Here is a 25439-nt window from a genome sequence, read left to right as displayed (position 1 = left end):
ATAATCTCAATCAGACACTGGGGACTGGTTGGATACTGTTTCAAATTTCTCATCGGTTACACTATGTTTCCCAGGCCTAGACCTTGAAAATGGCAAGGAAGGTGGAACATGGCTGGGAGTCACCAAGACGGGCCGGCTGGCCACCATCACAAACTACCTGGAACCAATGCTCAACCCTGACGCCAAAGGAAGAGGTGAGGGAACCAAGTCAAACCAGCAAATCATGAAGGTTTTCATCATGTCCAAACCCTGCTTTTGAAGGGTTATTAAAGGGTTATGCCTACTCACTTCAATTGCAGTTCTTGATAAGTTACACTGCATTTGTCCAACAAATCTCACTCTCTCTCCTCTCAGTACGTACTATGAGTCTCTCTTTCCTCTCAGTACTGACTCTCTGTGTCCCTCTCCCTCCCTCTTCTCAGTACTGAACCTCTGTCCTTTTCTCTCTCTGCTCTCACTACTCTGTGTGTGTGTGTGTGTGTGTGTGTTGTGTGTGTGTGTGTGTGTGTTGTGTGTGGGTGTGTGTGTGTGTGTGTGTGTGTGTGTGTGTGTGTGTGTGTGTGTGTGTGTGTGTGTGTGTGAAGATATAGATGGCTTTATGTCTAATGGAAAACGAGCCGGTCATATTGCGAAATTGGATCAAAACATTGACATTTGATCCCATTCAATCGTTAACCTGATCCAGCCAATAACATAGCTCTTCACTACGCTGTGTCTTCTTCCCCCATCGCTCCCCAATCAGGCTTCCTGGTGGCCAACTACTTAATAGACAGAGACCTGGACAGCTTCTCCTACTTGAAAAAGTTGTCGACAGAAGGTCACCTGTACAACGGCTTCAACCTGCTCACTGCAGAATTCAAGTAAGTGGAAGGTGGAGTGAGTACTAGCATAGAAATGGTTACTTCTCTATTTTTTAATGCAAGGAACATGCTGTATCCTTATCACACCCTTTGATCAGTTAGTCTTCGGAAAACCAACAAGCGGACATTTTTTAATTAGCGGGGAATTTACTTTTTCAAGCATTTCTTTCGAAGTCATTATAAGTGCCCCTTTTCTTTGGCTAATGGCCTCATTTGCTGTCATTGAATATGCTGTAGATGTGGAAGAAATTCATTTAACACTGGTAAATGGCAGTGGACTCCTTACAGGGCAACAAAGCTTAGCAAAGCATGACAGGATAATTTCCCCCCCCCCACCCTTAAACATTAATCAGGTGTTTAGGGTGAACAGCAGAGGGGTGTTTGTCATCTTCTCTGCTCCATCACTCTGCAATCCTTCTCTCCAGAAGCCTGCTGTGATTACATTTCCTGACCTAGCGGAGAGAGGCCAAGGAAGAGAGAAAGAGGCCAAGGAAGAGAGAGAGAGGCCAAGGAAGAGAGAGAGAGGCAAAGGAAGAGAGAGAGAGGCCAAGAGGAAGGGAGAGAGGGAGAGAGAGACAGGGAGAGGGAGAGAGAGACAGGGAGAAGGAGAGAGAGAGAGGGAGAGAGAGAGAGAGAGGGAGGGAGGGAGAGAGGGGCGAGAAAGGGGGAGGGATCTCAAAGTGGGCACCAACAGACAGCCACCATCCAGGAGGCCTCTCCGTGGACATTCTATCGGCATGGCAACGAGTCTCCGGGGTTGTTGTTCAGCCGTCTGGGAGGATGTGGTCCATAACCTTTGGAGGCAGGGGGCCCGGGGAGGGATCATGCCCCCACTCCTCCAGTGGACCTGGGTGTTGTGATGATTATCATATCCTGGTGATGTGAACTCTTGCAGGATCCCCACACTGGGGGCTTTCCCAGCCAATCCACTACACACTCTTACCTCGCGCCACACACACAGTCAGTAGGGCAGTCAGTCAGCCTGTCTTTTTTGATATTGTTATGTTTGCTACGGGTGACTGGCTGTGTGCTCTCTGGCATATTTTCACGGCTGTAGACCACCCCAAACTGTTCTTATTTTGTTTGTAAGATGGGGGTTAGTGGTGGATAGGGGAGGGGCTGTCTCTCTTTTGGTGGGGTGCTCTCTGTAAAGGCATCAGTTGCTGGTCAAAGGCTCTGTGATGGGCTTGTGGGCCGCAGCTGGCGTTGCCAAGTTCATGCTTTGATGCGTTCAGGCCGGTCATCACAACTGGCTCTAATGTTGATCATACCGTACTTATACCGCGGGCGTGTGTGCCTTTGAAGCCAAACCATATCATCCAAGAAATTGTCTTCCCTCTCCCCAATGTCTTCTGAGAAATGTTCCTTCAAGGAAAACAGATCTTTGAGTGAAAGAATCGCCCCCACTTAGACACTTTCAGTGAGAGGACCATGCATGTATTTATCTCTCTCCATGTCTTGAAGGTTCGTCGGTTCTAAAAATGTATAGTGATATGATCAGATACCATCTAACAAGTAAAAACGATTTATTATTGTTTATGTTTAATGACATGTTATTGAAACTGCTATACTTTGCCAAGGCTGGTTGGGTTAAATGGAATGTATGGAATGCATGGAGGTCATGTGATCGCGCAGAAAAACCCAACGATGGATTCCAGATGTGCTCGAAACGGTTCTGTTAATTTTGGCTTCAACGTTGTTAATATGGAGTCATATTTTTTATGTTTATTATTCAAATGTGAACACTGATGCGTCGCATTACCCTATTTTTCTGTTTTGGGTATGAAGTCACTCAGGTCCCTTCCAGATGTGTTTCAACCCCACTGTATGTATTTTTTGAACTAAACCAACCCCAACAGACAATTAGAGAGCTGTAATCTGTCTGGAATGTTTGAGGATGCATTGGGGCATCTAATAACTATAGTCGCGTTCCCTACGCTGACACTAATTATTCACGTGTGTGTATGTTAAAGTGGTGTCAAGTTACCCTATGACTCAGTATGTAATCATGCACATTGCTCCATGGCAGGTAAAATCTTAACTTAGAAATTGTGCTTGGAGATTTGAAGATGAAACATACATTGTGCTTGGAGGTTTGAACTTGGGTCATACATTTTGCTCATCCACTCATATTTCTGAAAGGCCTTCACTCTTTCGAGGAAGAATGTGAAAATTACACTTTTGGTCAAGTTAGGCCATATATTCACTGTCATGCTTCCAAGAGGATTAAACCAGCAAAACAAACATGGATGGGATTTCATTTCTGAGACTTTTTTGTTAACACATCAGGGATGATCAATATCTCTGACCGTACCGAGATATTCTCATTCTTCATGAAACAGCCCATCATGGTTTTCTAATGGCTAAATCAATGCTCCACACTAAATGTGAAGCTCCCTAAAAAAAAAACAGTTTACGCCTTCGAGAAACCGTAGTGCAAAGTAAAGCTGTTCATTTCCCTAAGGATTCCTAACCGACTCTGTGTTTGTGTAGATGATGAGAGTGTCAGAGTTAATGTCAACTCTTTGAAGCCCCGCTTGTCTTGCCAGCTCCACTGCAACAACACAACAGCTGGAAGGAGACGATATGCACAGCACTGGTCCAACACTGTTCATTAGGGCCGGTCTCCCAGCCAGTGTGTTGATTACCCCTCTGTCCTCCTCATACTGGCTCTAAATCATGGGGCTCTACCTCCCACTGGCACCTTATCCAGGGCCCAAACACCCCGCAGAGCACATGTCAACATTCAGGGATCTCTCTGTTCTCGCAGCCTCGGCTATCATAAAAAGAGCTTTCTCTCTCACTCGCGCTCTCTCCACTGTGCCAAACTGTTTGCCGAGAATTCAACCTTGCAGTCCTGTGCTGCATGTCGTTCCCTCTCTGTTTCAACTTTCCTGTGTTGAGTATCTGTCGAGAAAGGCACTGAAAATCCATAAATAAAACTATGTAAAACAGGTTAACTGAATAAGTGAACTAAAAAAGGTCAACTCAACTTCCATGAAATGTCAAATGAATGCACGGTTCTGTGTGTCCAATATTTAGATGCAATTCTGGTATCTTTTTGTTCTATGCTCATTGATACATACCGGCTTGCATTGTCTATATGTATAGGCGGCTTGAAAGCCGGTTCTGTGTTAATAGTAAATATTTGCTTGTAAGGGTTGTATTGCAAAGATCATGGAGGAACACACTGTGGAGGAACGCTATTATGTAACTTTTTATGCTAGTCTAAGGATTTTATACCATATAGGCTGACAAAGGGGCTGTCTTTCAGCAGGAGGACCAGATTCCTTTAACAATCCTGCTGTCAGGACTTTTTAAGTCCCTTTCTGGGCCCTCGAAGCAGAGCTGATCCTTTTGAACTGCAGCGATAAGCAGACATGAAGGGAATTACGTTCCGACTCAAACAGCCACTCTAATTTTCCATTTGACTGTCTCCCATCCAGTGCCAAAGAAGACATTGTGTGTTACTATGGAAACAGAGGGAGCACCCAGCCGATCCGTCTGAAATCAGGTCTGTGTATTAACGGTTGCTGTAGTAACGGTTAAAATTGATACTTGCCTCCCCTGCCGGCCCCCCTGTTGCCCTCCATGATAACCCTGGTCGTGGAGGTCTATTGATTTTATTAGGAATAATGTCACAATCCATGTGATCCCTTACCTGTGCCCCATCTCTCTGCTAGGCATCTATGGCTTGAGCAACTCTCTGTTGGAGACACCGTGGAGGAAACTGGACCACGGCAAGTGCCTGTTCACCAGCGTGGTGGAGCAACAGCTGTCCGGGGACAGACTGGTGCAGGACCTCATCACTGTCCTCAACAACCAGGAGCTGTAAGAGCTGTTTAGTGGTATTTGTGTAACTTCTGGAACTGTAGACACATTTATCCAAAGTGACTGCATTCAGATCAATAGGGAGCAGGTAGGTCTCTAGGCCTCTTGCTCACTGCTACCAATGGAACACCTGAGCCTTCTGCCCTGCAAGCACCCCTTTGCGTACAACTTTTAAAGACATGCCTTTCTTTTTTTCAAAAGAACCAAGGCGGTATCTACTTCCAGGCCTTTTTGGCTTGTATTTTGATTGTGTGGGCATTATGCATTGGTATAATCGTTGTATCTGTCTCTGCCCTAAAGGACCACAGACCCAGCCATACAGAGACAGGGTCAGGGCTTCGATAAAGGGATACTGCCGGCCCTCTCATCGGTGTGTGTTCGCACTCCTCATTACGGCACAAGGTCAGTGTCCTCCAGCTATACCCCTCTCCATGGTTGCCTTTGCTCCTCCGCCTCTCTTTCTATTTGCCCCCTTTTTGGTTATCATATTGTTGCAGGACCGGAGTCTTATTTCACCTCTGTAAGTACACAGTGCAGGTCACGATCTCCAAGGAGGCCTCACGTGGCCTCACACAGTGGAAGACACGTTATGAGGATGTTTGTGGAGTTCTGTAGGGAAAGAAGAATGTTACACTTGGCTCACGCTCTGAAATGCTGGCGGGTAGGCTCACTTTTTTACTTAATGCTAGCACTCCAGTTGAACCAGTAAAGGTTAACGGTTTGGGGACGTAGTCAGGTTAACAGTTTATATTATTCTCTGTCCCCCTCTGCTTCTCCCTCTCTCTCCCAGGACCAACACGGTGGTCCTGATAGACACTGCAGGGGCCGTGACCTTCGTGGAACGCACCATGCTCAACTGCGACACCAGCCAGTGGAGCAACCAGAGCTTCCAGTTCCAGCTGCAGGCGTGACCACCGCGCCGCGCGGTCAGACGCTCCCTCGCCACCCGCCAGACTCTGCCTTAGAGCGTTGCCTCTCCCCACCACCACCACCACTTCCTCCATAGTCCCACTGTTCCTGCCGCTACTTGACTCGGGAATGCTTTCAGGGGTCTTTTTTGTTTGGATTTTTAAAAGCTGTGAAAGAATTACTTTGCTTATTGTTGCACTATTAATATGGGTTTTGATTTTGGACTTGTTGAATGATGGTACTTGGAATAGATTAATGTTGTTGGGATAAGGAAGGGGGGAGGCTGTTGATTGGTTGATTTGATCATTGATTATTTCTGTGGATTGAAACATTGCCAAAGATGTAGGGAAATGTAATTTTCGTCCATATGGGCAAAATATAATTGTTGGTGTTTTTATGTTGACATTGTTATCCAATGCAGATGTGTTATGCTTTCAGATCGTCATTGGTCAACTAGACCACCTCATGTGACAATGTCATGATTCTTTCATGACTGCTTTAAACTTCAATTATGTTAAACATTGTCTTCATGCAACTAGACCGTACCTCGGTTTTTATTACTCTATGATTTAATCTCTAAACAATGCACACATAAAGAACACAATGAAAAACATTGTCTCAATAATCCCATGATTTTATTTATGGATTTGAATTACCAACAGGTAGCAGTATTCATGCCAAACGTAATTTGTTAAACTTTACTTCTTTGCCTGGCACAGCACTAGGATAGCATATTAGCAGCTAATGTTTGCATTAATATGCTATCTACACACATTGCAATACCTTTCAGGCTACAATTGCATTGCATCCTTATTTAAGGGTAACTCATTTGAGTCTGCACTCTGCATGCTACTTTTATTAATTACTGTTTTACCAGTACTGTTGATTGTAGCTGCTTTTGGTATAATACAATAATGTTTCACCAGTGGAGCCTATTTTGTAAAAATAAATGTATCAAACTGAATCTTCAGGAATGAAGTTGGCTTTGATAAATTAATGTTATAGCTCATATCGGAATCCCAAAATTGTGTATGAGTTTTATACCTTCCTTCATCAATTTATCAGTTGACTTGCTTGCCACGTGTAATACTGAGAGGATTTTCTGAAGAAGCATCCTTGGTGTCTGGGTTTTGTGTAGAAGGAATGGGACCTGTGATTCTCCTAAAGATAATCTGAAATCAGAGTTGAAGGCAACTAAACTCTGGTACCCTTGAAACACCTAACATGTAATTGAAGTTTAGAATAAATTCTGAATTGTGTTTCCATGTCTTCCTTTAAACAGAATGCAGCTCTCAAACAGGGAGGGTGTTGAAACTAGACGAGGTTCCATCAAAATATGTAGACTTGGACAAGAAAATACATGGAGGGACTGATCAGTTTCAGAATTGGATCTGAAACTCTTTATTTATGACCTGGCCAAACTCATCTTCCTCTTCTGATGACATCTGCTAAGAACAGCTACAGAACCGACTGGCTAAAATTATTAAGTACAAAATTAATGCTAAATATAACCGCAAGCGGTGATTTACCAAGTCTGAGCAAAATGAAAAGTCAAGAACACACTAATGGAAGATATATAAATATGACATATAATTATGAAGGAAAGATGTTGATGTTCCCCTTAATGCCATACCGTGCGTCGCCTTTCAAGTGACTGGCCTGCAGACCAATGGCCGATTGTCATGTTCAGCATTGTCTAATCGGGATTCGAACTCTCAAACTAAGGATCACCAGTTCAAGTCATTATCCCATTGAGCCACTGACAAACCTGAAATGGAGCCTCATTCATATGATCAAAATATCTATTTATAAGCACACAAAATCCAGAGAACTCCAAACAACATTTCTCAAATGAATTAAGGGCTTTCTTAAAAGCAAATACCTGAAAAATCTTTGAAATTCTGGTGAATTTTTGATTATTTTTGTAGCCTGTGATTCTTTTTATCATGTTTAGCTTTAATATGAAATAGTGGGAAAAGTAAACATTTTTAGAGCAGAACAATAGGGTGAAAAAGAAGCATCTGATTTTAGAGATTAATATGATGGAAGGATTTTGAGTCCAGGTCAATCTCGTAAGGAGAGTAAGGAGTTTTTTTTAAATAGCGCCACCTTTGGGTGCAGTACCACAATTTGGGTTTAGTGGGGGGTATTGGTATCCACCTAATAATAGCTGTATGGTAGTTATACAATAACAAAATGGTCATATAAGAAAGATGGGCTAATTGCTCCAACTTAATTGGCCAATATTTCTCAAATGGAATCAAGTAAAAAAATTCAGTTCGATGATTTTTGTGAGGCTTTGACTAAAGATTTTATGTGGCGATTTTGGTGAATTTTTGATTATTTTTGTAGACGCATTTATAATGCGTCTGATTCTAGAGATTAATATCCTGAGAGAATTTTGAGTCCAGGTCAATCTGGTGAGGAGAAATAAGCCTAATTCATGATCTTTTTTACAATAGCGCCACCTTTGGGTGCAGTACCACAAATTGGGGTTCATGGGTAGAGGGGGTTATTGGTAACCATACCTGAACATTTCAAGAGTTTTCGACCTACGGTATAGGCTGCAGTAGGACTTTTACAGAATTTGAGGGAAAAAAAACGTTACAGAAACAATAGGGGCCAAGCAGCTTCGCTGCTCGGACCCTAATGAAAAATCCAAAATACGGTCTAGAATACAATGTTTTAGGACAATCTTAAAATAAGTGGTTATCTAAGAAAAATAAGAGCATATATTGAGAGTAAAGATTATGGAGCCTGATGTAACCTAGTTTCTAAACCGAGGTGGTAGGTCCCTCAGAGCCGTGTCTATTGGGGGCATATTACAGGATTTTTGGGCGTATATCCTGTGCACTTACTTTTTGCTGATGACGTGTGCACTTACTTGGGAATCAATTTGCGTGCAGAAATGCATTTGCATGCAGTCTCCTGGTTGGCGTGTTTATTCAAACACGAAGTATTAAAACGGTTTTATTTCACAATGATTGTTACCTATGTTTGGATTGTTGAGAATGTATAGATTACTATTAGGCCTATTATAGATATAGATCATAAAGATTTCGATTTGTGTAAGCTATAATTATGTGAATCTAAAGATGTGGACATTGGATGTATGGGCAAAATACCGTGACCAATCCAGGGATATACAGTGTAATAATCATATCCATAAACATGGTTCCTAATGGCGAAACTGCCACCCTTTGGAAATGCGCTGCATTGCACTCAAAACCACACGCCTCTCATTGGCCGAACGTAGTATGTGATTGGCTCGATCTCTACAGCTGTATTTCCTGCCGGCAATTTCCTTCTCTGCTAATACGTTCCATTCAACAAAACAGACAAACGTCGACCAATCAGGTATCGAAGATCCGGCGCGAGGGTGGGTCTCCCGTTTCGGTTTGCGTTAGTAGCACAACTGCAAGATGGCGGAGCTCGTCGTAAAGCAGAATGGCGATGCCTCTAGAATAAAATGATTTTATAAATGTATTTAAGTTAGTTAGAAAGTAAAGTGAATCCTCGACAATTGGATACAATTTTGGTGAGAATTGGACTGGTTAATTTATCGTGTTATTTTATTTCATAGAGGTAACTGTTACGGTTAATTATTGTGAGTATTAATGGGGCCTGTGTGTTGGCCACATTTAGCCTAATAACTACTAACCTTTTGCTCAAGCATATCTACCATCCCATCTGTACGACCACGCACGGCCATACATTCCGTCCAATTTGTGTGTCGTTTTGCATGGGGGCCGCTGTTTTTGAATTGATTTAAATTGTATTCTCTTTTCTAGCTCTCAGCATTGGAGGATGATCAGTGCCTGCTAGACCCCAACATTAAGCCGAATGCATTGTGATTTCCAATAATTGAGACAGTGATTCTGAAAGCTGTCTACATTAATGAAAAGAACAATGTAGTCAGCTTAGCATATTCAACACCGGTCTATACAGGGACGTCTCTGCATGTGTTCTGAAACCAATCTAGTGTAAACCAGCCTCCCAAGTCAGCCCGATTAAGAAACAATCTGCTTTTTGGTCGTAAACTGTAGGTTCTAACTCAGAAAGAAATGGAGATAGATGATATTTTACCCCCCCTCCCCTTGGAGCCACCTGCCCTCCCTGACGAGGATAGAGCCCCTCCACCACCTCCCCTGCAAACGTCCAGTGACGCAGACGTAATGGACGTTAGCTCTGGTGGTGATGGATACACACACACCCCAGCAGGGCCCGGGGAAGACAAATGCCCTCATCAACAACCACATCAGCTGCAACTTCTGTCCAAAGGCTCTCTTACTTTTTGTAGCCAGCTCTCAGATGAGGCCAGCGCCAGCGGCAGCACATGCCCCAGAACAGCTAGGCACGCGCCGCCAGTCACCAACTTCCTTCCCGACCTCAAGCTGCTCCGAGATGTTAAGATCAGGGTGAGCTTCACGGAGAGCAATAACAGCAGCAGCACTAGCAGTAGTAACAGTACTAGCAAGGACAGGAAGGTGCTATTCACAGGCCTGGAGACACCTGGCTCCTGCCCCATGAATGGTGAGTTGCATGACTCAAGTGAGGCAAGTTTAGGGAATGGGCGACAAGATGATGAAGCCGAGTTAGACCAGGAGAACAAGGTAGAGTTTGCGGTTCTCGACGAACTGGACGACTTCTGCGACAACTTCCTGGACCCGGACGAGCGTGAAGATATGGGCTTCACGTCTGATGTCATAGCTCAGCAGGACCGGGGCGAACAAGAGGCCCTTGGCTACTCCTACGAGGTTTGTGCCCTCGCCTGTTTTGCTTGTGTTGGTATTGCATTTTGTCTGAGCTAGTCCCTTGTTGCCAGACTACAGAGTTTCTTCTTTGATAATCTAGATAATCTGTTATAACAGCTTTGAAACCAACCCTTGATATTAAAGCTATATAGCTTGCACCATGAGAGTTACACAGTGCCTCTCTGAACGTTGAACACGGTTTTACACCAGTATGTTTGGTTGTAAATATGATTACAGTGAAATGTGTCACTATTCTCTTTATATCATTACTCCTTACTCCTGACTTTGATTTTAATGACTTTAAATGTGTGACTACTGACTTCATCCATGAATCATGTTGCTGTTGCCTTTTGAACAGGACACATTTGTTTTCTGGTTATTGTGGTGATATTGATTTCATGTCGGTTCCTTTTTTTTTTTACAAATATATTTTTGCAATGCGGTGTGGGTGGATTGGTGGGTGGGGGTGTGTGAAGTTATAACATCGTTATAAACAGGTTTTTCGAATATTCATCATACATTGAATTTCTCCCCTTGTGTCCATCTATAGTGTTGCTTCTTGTGGTCATTTACACTAGGAAGCGAAGTTAATCTGTTGTTTCACCTTTCATTTTGATCAATTACAAAAATGCCTTGAGTTTTTTCTCATTGTCGTTATGTGTGTGTGTGTGTGTGTGTGGAAGCGCTCCCCCCTGGTGTTACCCCTTCCCCTAACCTCACTCTCTTTCAGGAGGAGTTTGACCAGGACGTGGATGCTCTGCTGGAGGAGGGCCTGCCCGTGGCCAAGAAGAGGCGCCTAGCCGAGGACAAGTTTGCCGGGGACAGCGACCATGCCTCGGACGGCGAGGAGGGCGGCGTCCAGCCCATGATGACCAAAATCAAGACCGTGCTCAAGAGTGAGTGGAGGCTGGGCTCTGGGTTCTCCAGGAATCTCTGGAAAAGCACCACTATCTTCGCATTTAGTTCCATGCTGCCATGATGAACTCCACCCATAGTGAAGTTATAATAATAATAATAATAATATATTTAATTTGTAGCGCACTTTACATTCAGAAATCTCAAAGTGCTAAAGAGTTTAAGAGAGAGGTAAAAAAAAATAAAACGGTATAGATTTGTGTTGTAGTGCTTTTATAAATGGTTTTAACGTGATACTATTGAAATTCTCCCAAGTTGTGGTCTCGGGGACTCAAATGGTAAGGATGTTTTCTTTTATCTCTTATGTTTGGTACATTTTAACCGAACCACGGAGTGGGTCCTCCTATAATACGTTTATTTGGCCTGTTGTGTATGCACATTGTACGCACATTGTGTGTACGCACACGATCAAGGCAGTGTGGCTGTTTATCTTTGCATAACCTGAATCAACCCATTTTTTTGATTCAGAGTTGTGGTCCCCTGTCCGTCACAGAAGCACCATAGACTGGTTGTAATGCGTGTGTTCTCCGCCACCCCCCCTCTCAGGTCGGGGGCGACCTCCCACCGAGCCCCTTCCGGACGGGTGGATCATGACATTCCACAACTCGGGCATTCCAGTGTACCTGCACCGGGAGACCAGGGTGGTCACGTGGTCCCGGCCTTACTTCCTAGGCACTGGCAGCATCCGGGTAAGGTGGACGGGGGACGTCACGACTACTTCCTATGCAGGTCTCCATGGATACATTTTTAAAAACGCAGAGAATGTGTCACGTTTTAAAAACCAAGTATTAGTGATATAGTATTATGAACTTTTAAGTATGTGGGCCTTTCATGAAACATAAGGACACTTACCTTTAGTAAACGAGGGTAAAGTACATAGGCATGGATTATAAAAAACGTCTTAAACCTCTTGATTGCTACCACTTCATCCTGACCACCTTTTGTAACTAGTACTGATGTGGTTCTCTTGACTAGGGATGCTTCGATGCTCTCCCTACGCATTGTAATGAAGGTCCCATTTGCCCCCATTCACGATCCCCTCTAATCCTTCTCCCCCCGGTGGTGCAGAAACACGACCCCCCGACCAGCAGCATCCCCTGTCTGCACTACAAGAAGATGAAAATACATGAGGAGAAGGAGCTCAATGGCAATGTGACGCATGATGCAGAGGTGTCCCCCATCGCAGAGGTGTCCCCCGTCGCAGAGGTGTCCTCCAACGAAAAGGTGTCCTCCAACGCAGAGGTGTCCTCCAACGCAGAGGTGTCCTCCAACGCAGAGGTGTCCCCCGCCATGACCACCGACGAGGCCACGGATGACGCTGCTGTCGTCGTTAACAACGGTGGCGGCGTCGAGGCTATGGAGGAGCCGGACTCAACAGCCCAGGAGGACACGGCTCCGGATCAGCAGCAGGAGGAGGAAGGAGAACAGGTCAAGGTTGTCCCCATCGCCTTCCCACGCCCCAAGGGGTTCCCGATGTTTGAGGGAGGCCAGGGCGCCCTGGGGCAGGTCACGGCCAAGGTGGAGGTGTGCAAGGACGAGTCGATAGGTACAACCCCTTCCCCTCTTTACTCGTGAATGAATGAGTGTTCTGTGAGGATTCTGCTGTGGAGTAGTTCCTGCTAACGTTAGCATGAGACTATAGCCTGCTGTCATTTTGGTTTCAATTGACACAGGGTTTAGAAGATAACGGGGGACTGACCAGGGTAGTACGACGTCTGCTCTTTTTTCAAATAAAACCGCTTTTGACGTTGAATTAACGGCCGGCTTGTTTTTTTCCGTGACCCTCATGGTCGCAGGTCTGGAGGACTTCCGCGTTTACCTGGGGAAGTGCTTCGACTTCGAGCAGGTGACCGTGAAGAAGTTCCGCACCTGGGCCGAGCGGCGACAGTTCAACCGGGACATGAAGCGCAAGCAGGCAGAGTCGGAGAGGCCCATCCTCCCCGCCAACCAGAAGTTAATCACGCTGTCCGTACAGGACACGCCCACCAAGAAAGGTACCATGCCCGGAGGGGTTCTCACCATTCATCTCGTCTTTTGAAAATGACAAACCATTGCAACCCAGAGAAAGATGTGTGTCAAAACAGCTGTTTCAGAATTATCTTGAATGGGTAAACCAGATAAAACATAATAAGACATATTTCTTATAATGTTTTAATGCTCACTGAACATGCAGACAATACTCTGTTCTTTGCTGTTCTCTCCAGTCTGGAACTTTTTGTGTCTGCTACATAAAAGTCAAGAGTACATCAACTACTTGCTTTTTCTGAAAGGCAGGTGCTGGTTTGTTCTGCGACATGCATCATGTCTTCCTCTAACACGGTCTGCATAGGCTGGTCCATTCACCATGTTAACACTATTCTTTCTCTTTGTCTTTCTGGTTGAATGATTTCCTGGTTCCTTCAGAGTTTGTGATCAACCCCAATGGTAAATCGGAGGTCTGCATTCTCCACGAGTACATGCAGCGTGTCCTCAAGGTCCGACCCGTTTACAACTTCTTTGAATGTGGTAAGTCTGCTCAGAGCACACACGCGCACTCCTACACGTCGCACACCTCTACAGACACACACAGGCTTCTTGTGTTAATAAGGGTAGATGCCAACAAGTAGCCCTAATGACTTTCAGACTTTCATAAAGTAAACATTAACCTTTTAATGTAAACCCATTGCATTTTGCTTCATACATGTTTTGACTGTTGTCATGTGTGACTCACAGAGAACCCAAGTGAACCCTTCGGCGCGTCGGTCATCATCGATGGAGTGACCTACGGCACCGGAACTGCAAGCAGTAAAAAACTTGCCAAGAATAAAGCTGGTGGGTTCCATTGTGAATTATGGCGTGGTGGGGCCAGTACATGGCGCACGTCGATTACGCATACCAATGTAATTCTGATCATATAATTATCTTAAATAGAGTTTCTTATGTATATTCTCACACACTTTTCTCCAGCCATTGTCTAATGGCGACCAGTTACTACACCATGGATCCACGCCTATGCATAGAAACTTTTTCAAAGATGATGCGAATCATTGAATCGAATGTCCATTGAGGTTATTTGCTATTTATTAACTGGTTCCTGGGCCATTGCAGCTCGAGCCACACTGGAAATCCTCATCCCAGACTTTGTGAAACAGACCTCGGAGGAGAAGCCTGTCGAGGGGGATGAGCTGGAGGTAGGGTCATCTTGGTTCTGAATGACGGTCAACTTAGATCACGTTGAGCTATAGCATTGATTTCCAGCCAAAGGGTACTGGGTTCAAACGCCAATGTCTGCATTCTACCGGAAGGTCCCGTCTACTTAGTGACATTCACTATAAGTCCATTTAGATATAAATGTCTGCTGAATGATGCTAGATAGTAATGTTATAGTCACTATGATCACCAGGGCAGTTGCCTCAGAACTAGACACTTTCTCGTTTTCTTTTGCTCTGTTTTTCTAACTTTGACCTGGCTTGCTCTCTCATTCCATTCCTCTGCGGTTGATGTTAAAGGAGTGCTATGTTTTGTTCCCCACAGTATTTTAATCATATTAGTATTGAAGACTCGCGGGTACGAGCTGACCAACAAAGCAGGACTCCTCTCCCCGTATCAGATTCTACACGAGTGCCTTAAAAGGTATGTTTTTAGGTTGTGTTTTATATGCTTTTAAAGTGATCAAGAAAGTGATCATAATCCATGTTCGCAAAACTGTGTGCTCAAGATGCAATAAGATTAGATAAAATAAATAAAAGAAGTCACATATTGTTTGTTGGTGGAGAGGCAGATTTTCTTTTTATTGTTGCATTGGACATCGGTTGAATTGTCGTCTTGTTGCAACAGAAACCACGGGATGGGGGACACCAGCATCAAGTTTGAGGTGATCCCCGGGAAGAACCAGAAGAGCGAGTATGTGATGACCTGTGGGAAGCACACCGTGCGTGGCTGGTGTGAGTACACACGCACACACGCTCACACTCACTCGCTCATCCGTAATGATGAAACCAATATTGGATTTGTTTTTGTTTTTTTTAATTATTATTATTACTCAGACAAAGCAAGCCGTTTTTAATACTACCTTTGGGCTCTGGGGCTCATTGAGTATCCGTCGTTATAAACCGTATCTATAATGTGCAAAAGTGTCTCTAAAGTGTGCACTTGTTGTGGGCCCTTCCTGCAGGTAAGAACAAGCGTGTGGGCAAGCAGCTGGCGTCCCAGAAGATCCTCCAGATGCTGCACCCCCACGTGAAGAACTGGGGCTCCCTACTCCGCATGTACGGCCGGGAGAGCAACAAGATGGTGAAGAAGGTATGGACGCATCACACGCTTCCTTAACAAAAAGCTATTTTTAACCTGTCTCCGTGCCATTTAAAGTCCACAATGTCCTAATTTTCTTTTAATGACTACCCTGATTTGTGTTCTGAATCCACATGTTTAATCCCTTCCAGGAGAATTCGGACAAGAGTGTGATTGAGCTCCAGCAGTATGCCAGAAAAAACAAGCCAAACCTTCACATCCTCAACAAACTGCAAGAAGAAATGACGAAGCTGGCCAAGGAGAGGGTAGGAAACGACATCTCTCAATTACAGAAGAACTGTATGACTTGCCGTCTGGAGGTCATATTAAACATCATCATGGGGATTTTTATTTCACATTCAATTTGGTGAACCACTCAATCTCCAAGGTGGCACACCCGTATTGAACTCGTGTCGTATTTTCTATTTCTATCGCTTTCCAAAAACGTACTGGTTATAATGACTCAATGTGCTTGTCTTTTCAGGAGGAGACCAGGAAGAAGCCCAAGATGACTATCATGGAGTCCGCCCAGCCAGGCAGCCAGCCCCTCTGCACGGTGGACGTCTAAGTCCAGCAAGCACTGAAGCCCGACACTGTAACACAAACATCCACACATACACACACCATCCTTCACCGTCTTAGACCACGCCCCGGAGACACAATGGCAATACCGCAACGCACCTGAGTAGCCGCTCCGCTTGTACCCACCTGCCGTGTGTTTGTTAGTTTTTCGTTGGCTATGTGGTCGCTGTGAAGGGTCACTTCCAGGGTCCTAGAGCAGGTGTCCTCTACCTCTCGATGCACGGCACCAACAGCACTTGACAAAACATCATGGGACACGATGCAACGATGTTGTGCGTCCTCCCCTCAACGGCACCATTTTGTTTGTGGTTTTCCGATCGGGAAGCCACGATCTACCGTGTCTGGCTTGTTTGTTCTCCAGATGTTTTGAAAGGGATTGACACATTACACACTTGTATACTTCTACCACGTGTTTTTAATAGGAAAAAAGTTAATGAAGTGTTTGTTTGGTATTTTTATTCTTGGTGTTTAGTATTTTAGGCCACTACGGATGTTTCTTTGTTTTTGTTTTGTGTTGCTCTTCTGAAGGTAAGGCAGTGGGTTCCACCATGAGATTTCGTTTTGTGGCGTGACCTATTCAACAAACTGCTTATGCACTCTTGGCCTTTTCAAAGGGCGTCTAAACATGCTGTTAAGACAACAAGTGCTGCATTCAAACAGGATGGGAGTATTGAGTTTTTCTTTGTTACGAGACTTGTTGCCTTTTGGAAACATATCAGCAGAGCGCCGTTGACGCTGCTCCGTCAAGCTAGTGTCTTGCTCTTTACACTAGCATTGCAGAAACCGAAGCACAGGGCCAAAAAGTACTGTAAGGGGAGATGCACATGGTGAGTTCATTTTTGTTTTTCTTTAGGTGTTAGATTTAAACATGCTTAGCTTTTTATGGCAAACAGCCAATGCCGTGTATTTTTGAACCATTTAGCTCGATGTGGTTGTTGCTTTGCGAACATTTGTTTTTTGTGCCCCTGTTGAATTAAGCTTCATGTTGCCTTAGTTGACTCATTTCATGAAGGGCTCTGAATGTGTAAATTGGACCTAAAAAATAAAGCATTTATTTAGCCAATTTTATTGGTGACGCCTATATTACAACAAAGAATAGAAATGCCTAAAGCATGTGCATATTTTTGATAGATGGGTGGTCCATCATGCTCACATCAATCTGCCATAGTCATGTTGTGACTGTTGATCACGTATCCTAGTCCGATTTTCACGATTTTTCTAAACAATTAGATAACTTACCTCCTACAGAAATAAGTTTTACACAAAATAAACGGTACATACCAAAGCTTAAATAGTCTCTTACAGAAACACTTCATGTTGCAAACTAAGTATATTACCAGTGGTTTGCGAAAACTGGAAAAACTGCTTTGTATTTGTGTTTAAGTAGTTGGCTTGTGCATTTATTTTCTTGAATGTTAATGGCATAGCGACATTTCTTGAACAAGGCTTTGCTGGTAGGAGTAGATGGCTTGAATGTGTGTGCTTTCCTCCCTTCTGTTCTGTCTTGCCAAGTGTTTGTGGAAAGAAGTTTACACTTGTTGCGATGGAGTTGTACCTCCAGATTGTCTGCTTGATATGTCGCTGCCTAAATGAAGTAATGATTACAACTTGAGCGCTATGACTATAGGGGTATTCAATATGCAAATAAATTGTCTTGACTAACTTGTGGTTCTGTCTTTTATTAATCAAACGAACACCTTTTGACAAAACCAGGTTGTTTTTAATTAAAATAAAAAAACATTTCCAACAAACGTAAATTTCTTCATCAAAAAAATAAAGACGAATTAAGAAGAGTAGGTATGTGTCCTGCAAGTATCTATAGCCGTATGATTACAGTATTAGCAGTGTGCATTGGTTATCTAGAAAGCCGTGTCGATGCCATCCACTTATGCTATTGGGCCTTGGCCACAGCCTCTTCCTGCTTGTCTGCAGCGTTCTGGGAGCTGTAGTCCAGCCTCTCCAGCAGCAGAACCATCTCCATGTGGACGGTCTGAGGGAAGAGGTCCACGGCCATGCAGCGCACAGGCCTGAAAGGTGCTCCGCGCACCCGGTTGGATGGTGCTCTGCACAGACTGGAGAAGCAGTGGTTATATGGCATCCGTGTAGAAATGTTCTCAAAAATGGATGTTATTGGATTACAGATAGTTCTGAGATTGGGTAAGAGCCCTTTTTATGCAAGCAGTTTTATATTATTTTTTATGATTGGGACCGTGAGAGGGTCAAACTCACTCAATGAAGTTTGCCATGGCGGCCTTGGCATTGCAGGACACGTACACCAGCCTCTTGAGGTGTTCGGCTCTCCGGATGGCCAGCACAACTTTAGAGTCTTCAGGAAAAAAATAACATTACTAGTCTTGACCCAATAGGTGACAATTTCATCCACTCAAATAACCCACTAAAAATGAAAGGAACATTTCTCATTAGGTGAAAAGATATGTTTAAGTGGGTTCAACTCATGCCACATACGTAAGCCGGCTCTGGGCGGGTCGACGATGGCGGTAACGTTGGGCGACACCAGAGCATTGAGGATTTTGGGGAACAAGTCCTCTGCCTTTCCACAGTGGAACTCCACATTGGTCAGACCTGAGAAACAGAGAACCACAGAAACCAATCATCCAGGAGTCAAAAAACAATCCTCATGTTAGAGCTAAATTAAAGAAGGCTTAATATGCTGCGTCGTTAACAATGAAAATATACAGCTCTGGCAAAAGGATAACTACAAAAAAAATAAATAATAATAACCTTGTGGTTATAAGGTATAGCAAAGGCTTGTAACACAAATAACCATAGCGTAAACCTCAACCACATTTGAAGCAATGTCTTCAAGCCAGTGTCCGTACCATTGAGCTTAGCGTTGTGTTTAGCGTCTTCCACAGCCTCTTTGCACATCTCGATACCAATCACCTTCTTGACCCTCTGGAGACGTTAAAGACATGATTCAAATGTACACGGTCAAATGTAGATGACCCGTCCAATGGTTTGGTGTTAACGAACAACGTTAAAGGGTACCTTTGCCAGGGATAGGCCGATGGTCCCGGTGCCGCAGCAGACATCCAGCACCGTGCTGTCCTGGTCCAGCTGTGCCCACTCCCCCACTTTTGAGTAGAGCACCTCTGCCCCTGCTGTGTTAACCTGGCACACAAACACACACACACACACTCTTACACACTAGCCCTCCCTTGGCCGGGCTGGCCCAACTTTAAAGGCTTTTTTCTTTCTTCTTTATTTCTCACTGATTTACATGTCGATTTAAACAAAGCAACCAAAACCTTTGGTATCATTAAAAGGTATCAGCGATGTTGAGTAACGTCACTTCTGTTGGTATTTGAAGCGAGGTCCCAAAACAAACAGAGCCAGCTCTCCCAGCTCGCTCCCTTCCGTGTTTCGTGCGGCCAGTAAAAATGATCATGAACACCCAACCCTCGTCGGTGATTGGTTTGAAGACTATATTTTGGTTTTGCGTGGTTGGTAGTACCATTTGTTTTTGTGTACGATCTCGGAGCATAGGCTGCCTACAGAGACGCGTTTTTTTGATGGCCTGCCTTAGTGGCGGGCAGCTAGCGGTCGGGAGGAAAGATCAGTGAATGTGATCATATTTTCCCGGCCTAGAATCGCTGGATGACAACCTTTAATGAGCAGGGGAGCTGTTACGGCTTCATTGTCCAGGGTGCCTACGGTAGAATGACAATGGGTTTGACCTCTGAATATTTCGGCTGGGAGCCGCCCCCCATTGGCTACACAACCTTGCATCACACGTGATGGTATGCATGTACGTGAAAGTCTGTTGGTGTGGCGAGCTACCTGGAAGAAGGATTGAGGAGATATCCGAACTTCAGCCCTAGGAAGTTCTTCCTGGATGGAACTCTCTCCGTCCACCAGCTCACAGGGGCTGTCCTCTGGTTTTGGGGGCGGTCCCTTTCGACAGAGAAGGGGTCATGGGAGGCTGGGATGCTGAGAACTGAACGCCCCCAACTGTGAGCTTCCCTTTAAATGTTAATAAAAGGGCATCGGCCCTGTGAAAGTCAATACGCTGATAAAACTAATCATGAAAATGTTGTAATGTTATTCTTTAGATCTGTGAATGTGTGATGAAGATCTGAAAAGGGGGAATCTTAATCCTATGTGGGAAATCTGATGGACACAGGTAGGCAATTAGTTTAATTATTAATCTGTTAAATTATTCTTTGTGCACTGATGGAGACTGCTACAAAAGCATCCCAAGTAGTAAGAAAGTGCAATGGACAACACACAAAGCCTGGCAATGTTCTTAACAAGTAATGTCCCAGCTTCCTTCCTTGCTTTACACACACTTACTTAATGGCAAGTACTCATACAGTAATAATATTGGTACAGTGGTTCATTTCTGACCTTTGACCTTCTCTGACAAAGTAAAGGGAGGTCACCCCCGCTGTCTCCCCCTCTCCTTCTGTGAAGAACTCTTCAATGAGTTTTTAAGGGCGTCCAGCTCCTCCTCTGCAAGTTTCTGTAGAAATCCACAAAGAGGGGAGAGATCGAGAAAAAAAAACAGCTGCCAATATTTTTGGCATTTTGGTTAAGATCATCACATTTACTTGAAACCACGCCTAACTGAACAAGACGAGACCTCACCACAACTCTCATATTTAAATTGATGGTTTTGCATTTGGGTTTCTAAACCAAAAAGTTGTAGTTTGAGCACCTGTGGGTTGAAGTAGATTCATGGCCTAGCCTGCTTGGTCCTGCTGGTGCGCACTGTGAGCTGCTTCCAGTGGCCGTCGTACGTCTCAGGACTGTACGTAGAGTACTCGTGGTCCATGTGCGGGAAAACGTATCACGCATCAAAACGTACGTTCGTACTCATATTTTTTCAAAAGATTTGCATTCAAGTCTGAACATAACGGGCAGTAGGTCTAGTGATGACCTACTGCCCGTCCAGAACACACCATGTGTAGAATGTAGCATGTGCGGACAATAATGTTTACTACTCGCTATGGTTTACTTTTAGCTTTCTACTACTCATCAACATCCATTATTATAGATTTATGCATATTCTCATACCACTACGCGTTTTAATGTTATAACTGTACCTTCTTCTTTTCTTCTTCTTTCTTTTTATTTATTATACAGGAAAGTATAAGAAGTAACAAGTTACAATATAAAACGGGCCTGTCCCAGTAAAATAAACTGATTACCAGCAGGTTTCCTGTTCTGCAGCACATATAACATACCAGGGACAGGCACATCGCACGTCACATTTACATACAACACATAATCTTCTGCGGTGACACCAAAATTTCCCATCTTGGATTAATCCATTACTGATCGTATTTTATTGATAGAGGACAACATTGCGGCGTAAACCATGGCCTACCTGATGAACTTCTGGAAGGCAGCAACCACTCTCTTGGCCTCGGCAGAGACGTGGGTGGGTCTCGGCTGGCCCCACCACGGCGCAAGGAGCCCCCCTTTGTACTTCCCCAGGCGGAACCCGACGGTCTTGTCCTCGCCTCTGCGCCCATTGAGATCAGGAACTCGCACTTGTTTCTGTATTCCGTCTGCAAGCGCACAGAAAGCAGAACACGGCTTTGGATGGGATTTATGTGGGGCTTGAGATGAAGAAGGATTCATAGCGGAAATAAACATAAATATGCAAGGGATTATACTACAACAGTATGCTGTAGTGTAGTGGTACGCTGCGTCGCTGTAGTAGTGGAGCAATGGCGGTCATCATTGCGAGAATGAACCGTGACCGACCCCTCCGCCTCGTGTTGGTGTACTGCGTCACCCTGAAGAGGTGTAATGACCGGCTCATTGTACGTTATCCCACTTATTACACGGATACTTACTAAAGATTTCCATCGTTTGAAACGATGTCAAAAGGAAATGTGTTTTATGTATTTTAAATCTAAATGTATGCTGCCGCTAAAAAATATATATATTTGGAAATAGTGATGAATGCCGTGATTGAAGGGTTCAGAATAGAGTATTCATCAACGCCATGTAAAAAATTAAATAACATTTATAGCAGACAGAAAACGTTCAGAAACAATTAAAAATTATAATTTCCATAATTGTAATCCATACTTTAGTCAGGTTGCCCATTGGTAGACAGCATACAGTGGGATTTGAGCCCAGAAATGTTTTTCTGGGAGGGAAACCCTTTAACCACTACTCCACGATCTTATAATAAAAATGATCCAAGATGCCTAAATGACTTGGTGCTCAGGGTAGTGAACGTACCAGTGAAGGAGATGGTTGAATGTCTTCCAGTGGGCAACACATGTTGTTATATTTTCCTTTCTGAGCAAAAAGCCAGGGCGCCATGGCTTTGTTGGTGTTGCCGATCTCTCTAAAAGAAACGAGAGCAAAGTTAACCCGATGTCATCAGGAGCCATAACGCAAGAAGAAGTCTGACACCTCATTAAAATTCTAGTTAAGCTCCTGAATCGTCCAATGCTAAAAGTTAGTTTACAATTTCTATAACCACGATTAAACAACATGGCTTACGTCAGGTACTTTAAATGATCTTCCATGACCGTAACAAAAACAAAAGCAGGCATTGTGTAAACTGCTTGCTCAAGGATGCAAAGTCATTGGCAATCAAACCAAGAACTTTTAAAACTGGGACAATATCGAGTGCACCCTTGTAGCGCTAGTCTCTCAAGCTACCACTCAGCAGCTCTTACTTGGCCAGCCTCTGCAGAACGCCCTCCACCTCCTGCTGTTTGCGCCGCAGCTGCTCCTCATAGGGCACCTTCCACAAAGGAGTCACCACGTTGGCTATCTGGACACTGAAGGGCTCGCTGTCCTCCTCCACGTCCTGTCTCTTGGCGGCTGGTCCACCTCTGGAGCTCTGCCCGCCCTCCTCTCCATCGCCCTCCTCCTGTTGCTGCTTCCTCTTCCTTTGGATGGGGTCGGCCTTGGGCTTGGCCAGTCGGACACTGAGCACCTGGCCCTTCCAGAGCATGCCGTGGACCATCTTCATGGCCTTGTCGCGCTCCTCCTCGTTCATGAAGGTGACGAAGGCAAACGTCTGCCTGCCAAACAGCTTGATCTTGTGCGGGCTGAGGCCGTGCCTTGACAGGAACTTCTTGAGGTCGTTGAAGCCCACAAACTTAGGCAGGTTCTGGATCTCCACCTTGTAGATCTCGGAGGTGAAGAGCTCATCTTTGATGTAGTTGTACAAGCTGGGTTCTGAGTCAGACTTGCCAACCTCTGCTTGTTTGGTCACTGGGTTTTCGATGGTGGTCGCGGAGTCTTCTGTGGGGTCATCAGATGGTTCCATGATTTTTGGTGCTGCTGGTGGTGGCTCAACCATGGGGTTCTAGGGCTGCACGATATGGGCAAAATATGATATCCCGATATTTTTTGGCTGAATGGCGATATACGATATATATCTCGATATTTTCTATAGAGTGGGTTAGATGTTTTTTATGCAAGTCAAAAACCACATGTGAGATGTTGCAAGCACTTATATTAAAACATAGGTCCATATGACTGCAACATGTGATTTTGTATCGTTATTTTCAACAGAATTCAATGAACATGTAAAAAATAAAAAGGGATGTTTTTCACCTTCTTCACAAAATAATCACCTATGCAAAACAATATAAAGCTGTAGGTTACACACATTAGCTACCATTAAGAGCATTGGCTTCGTCGCATTGTCCTGCGTACTACGGTGAGGGTTTCAGTGCGCCGTAACTTTAATCCCCCGCCCCCTCCCTTCTCCGTTCCATTTGGGAACATGTTGGTTTCATTTCGCTTGTTTCGTATATTTTAATTAATTAATTAAGAGCGTCACCAGAGGGCGCCCCCAACACATTTGCCGATCGCCGGCCCTGGTTTCGGGGCAGAAGAAGCTGTCGCGGCCGGTGATGCAGCAGCACAGCCACGGAGTTTTACGCATTCCTCATACTGCACTTTGTGCCGCTGCTGTAAATGGTGGAACAGATTTGTCGTGCTTCCACTTTTAGTCGCAACGGTTTTGCTACACTCTACAGATGACCTGCAGCTGCTGCTCATCTGTTTTTTTTAAACCCAAACTATTTCGACATTATAGAGCCGTTGTTTCTCCTCTTTGAAACAATTTCGTCTCCCGCCGCCGTCTCGTTTTCTTTCCGGGTATCATCCATGCTTGTTGTGTTGTGAGGGGGCGGCGGGGGTGGGAATGAGGTGTCTTTGCACACAGAGGGGGAGGGGTCGCGCTCACAGTCTCCAAGGCAAGCGCTGTAGACGCTTGAGCGGGAAACGGACCATTTTAACGCATATCGATATAAACGATATTGTCAAATCTTGTATCCCCTTGGAAATTATATCGATATATCGTACATAGCCGATATATCCTGCAGCCCTAGGTTCTATCAACAACCGCTATTTGGATCTGTAAAGGGCAGAGTAGCCAGTTAGCCTCAGTTCTGATGTGTATCTTAACTGATTTTCAACCGTATAACTACGTTTTTAGATTTAGGGGTGGTGGCAATTACATCAGAATATTTCATCCGAAGTGATCTGTGTTGCCATAAGCGAGATATATAAAACAAATATACCACCATCATATCTCGTATATGACATTGCCAACTATAAATAACAGCGACGGAATTAATGAGTTCGGGACGTATTAACCAAATGATAACGTTGGAAAGTTACAATGATTCCCATCCCTAACGTTATATCAAATGCATAGAAACAAGAGCCAAAAATCTTCGGAGGAAAATAGCAGGGACACCTTTTTACGAAGTATTATTTAATTTATAGTTACAGGAGTGCAACAGCATTTTTATTGGTCAGCTATGGTCTAGAAATAGAGGTAAGTACCTATATTTATGTAATTTATCTTAACAGTAGGCTAAGCCCAATAACTACTAGACAAGTTCTGGCTAAAGTGTCTGTAGTTAACACAAACTATTCAAATGGTCTCAACAGACGGATTTCACGTGAGAAGGCATGCAAGCCTTCTGCAGAAATGGTTTGATTTATAAATGTTGCCTACCTTTTCAATAGCGACCACAGGGCGCTGCCATGTTACTTTATCCACGTGCAGCAGTGGACTCTGACGCAGACGTGGATCTATCTTCTGTAACCACTCCCCTTTGTTGCCGTTGTCGCAAATAAAGAGAATAAATAAATAAAGAGATACAGTTGTATAATCTTTGTCACAAATGTTGTAATAGTTCAATAAAATAAACAATCGTGGCGTTGATTATATTGCAACACTTGTAAAAGACATAGAAACATATATCATAATAAAATCAAAACACAAACATGAAATAACAAACAGGACACCAATAATTAATTATTATGTATTTAGAAATAAAAAAACCTGCGACTACACAATTCT

General features: G+C 44.1%; 2 protein-coding genes and 1 pseudogene across 2 annotated transcripts; 2 read left to right on the top strand and 1 right to left on the bottom strand.

The window, feature by feature from the left end:
- The first annotated feature begins 69 nt into the window (after window positions 1-69).
- On the top strand, window positions 70-6190 carry LOC130384759 (transport and Golgi organization protein 2 homolog). The gene is made up of 6 exons (XM_056593083.1): window positions 70-194; window positions 743-860; window positions 4307-4374; window positions 4544-4691; window positions 4992-5093; window positions 5482-6190. The coding sequence occupies exons 1-6, from the start codon at window positions 167-169 to the stop codon at window positions 5600-5602; spliced, it is 585 nt and encodes a 194-aa protein (XP_056449058.1). The 5' UTR covers window positions 70-166; the 3' UTR covers window positions 5603-6190.
- A 2799-nt stretch (window positions 6191-8989) lies between these two features.
- Window positions 8990-17832, top strand: LOC130384053 (microprocessor complex subunit DGCR8-like). The gene is given in 15 exon segments (XM_056592046.1): window positions 8990-9138; window positions 9392-10357; window positions 11085-11250; window positions 11816-11958; window positions 12338-12815; window positions 13066-13263; window positions 13673-13774; window positions 13982-14080; window positions 14357-14439; window positions 14783-14814; window positions 14816-14881; window positions 15086-15192; window positions 15423-15550; window positions 15691-15804; window positions 16023-17832. Coding segments are annotated over 14 exon segments (2493 nt in total). The 5' UTR covers window positions 8990-9138; window positions 9392-9664; the 3' UTR covers window positions 16107-17832.
- On the bottom strand, window positions 17206-25185 carry LOC130384059 (tRNA (uracil-5-)-methyltransferase homolog A-like; annotated as a pseudogene).
- Window positions 25186-25439: the final 254 nt, after the last annotated feature.

This window comes from Gadus chalcogrammus, chromosome 6, assembly GCF_026213295.1.
Source record: "Gadus chalcogrammus isolate NIFS_2021 chromosome 6, NIFS_Gcha_1.0, whole genome shotgun sequence".
NCBI lineage: Eukaryota > Metazoa > Chordata > Actinopteri > Gadiformes > Gadidae > Gadus > Gadus chalcogrammus.
The sequence above is the reverse complement of the archived record's forward strand: the minus strand, read 5'-3'. Positions and strand labels throughout refer to the sequence as shown.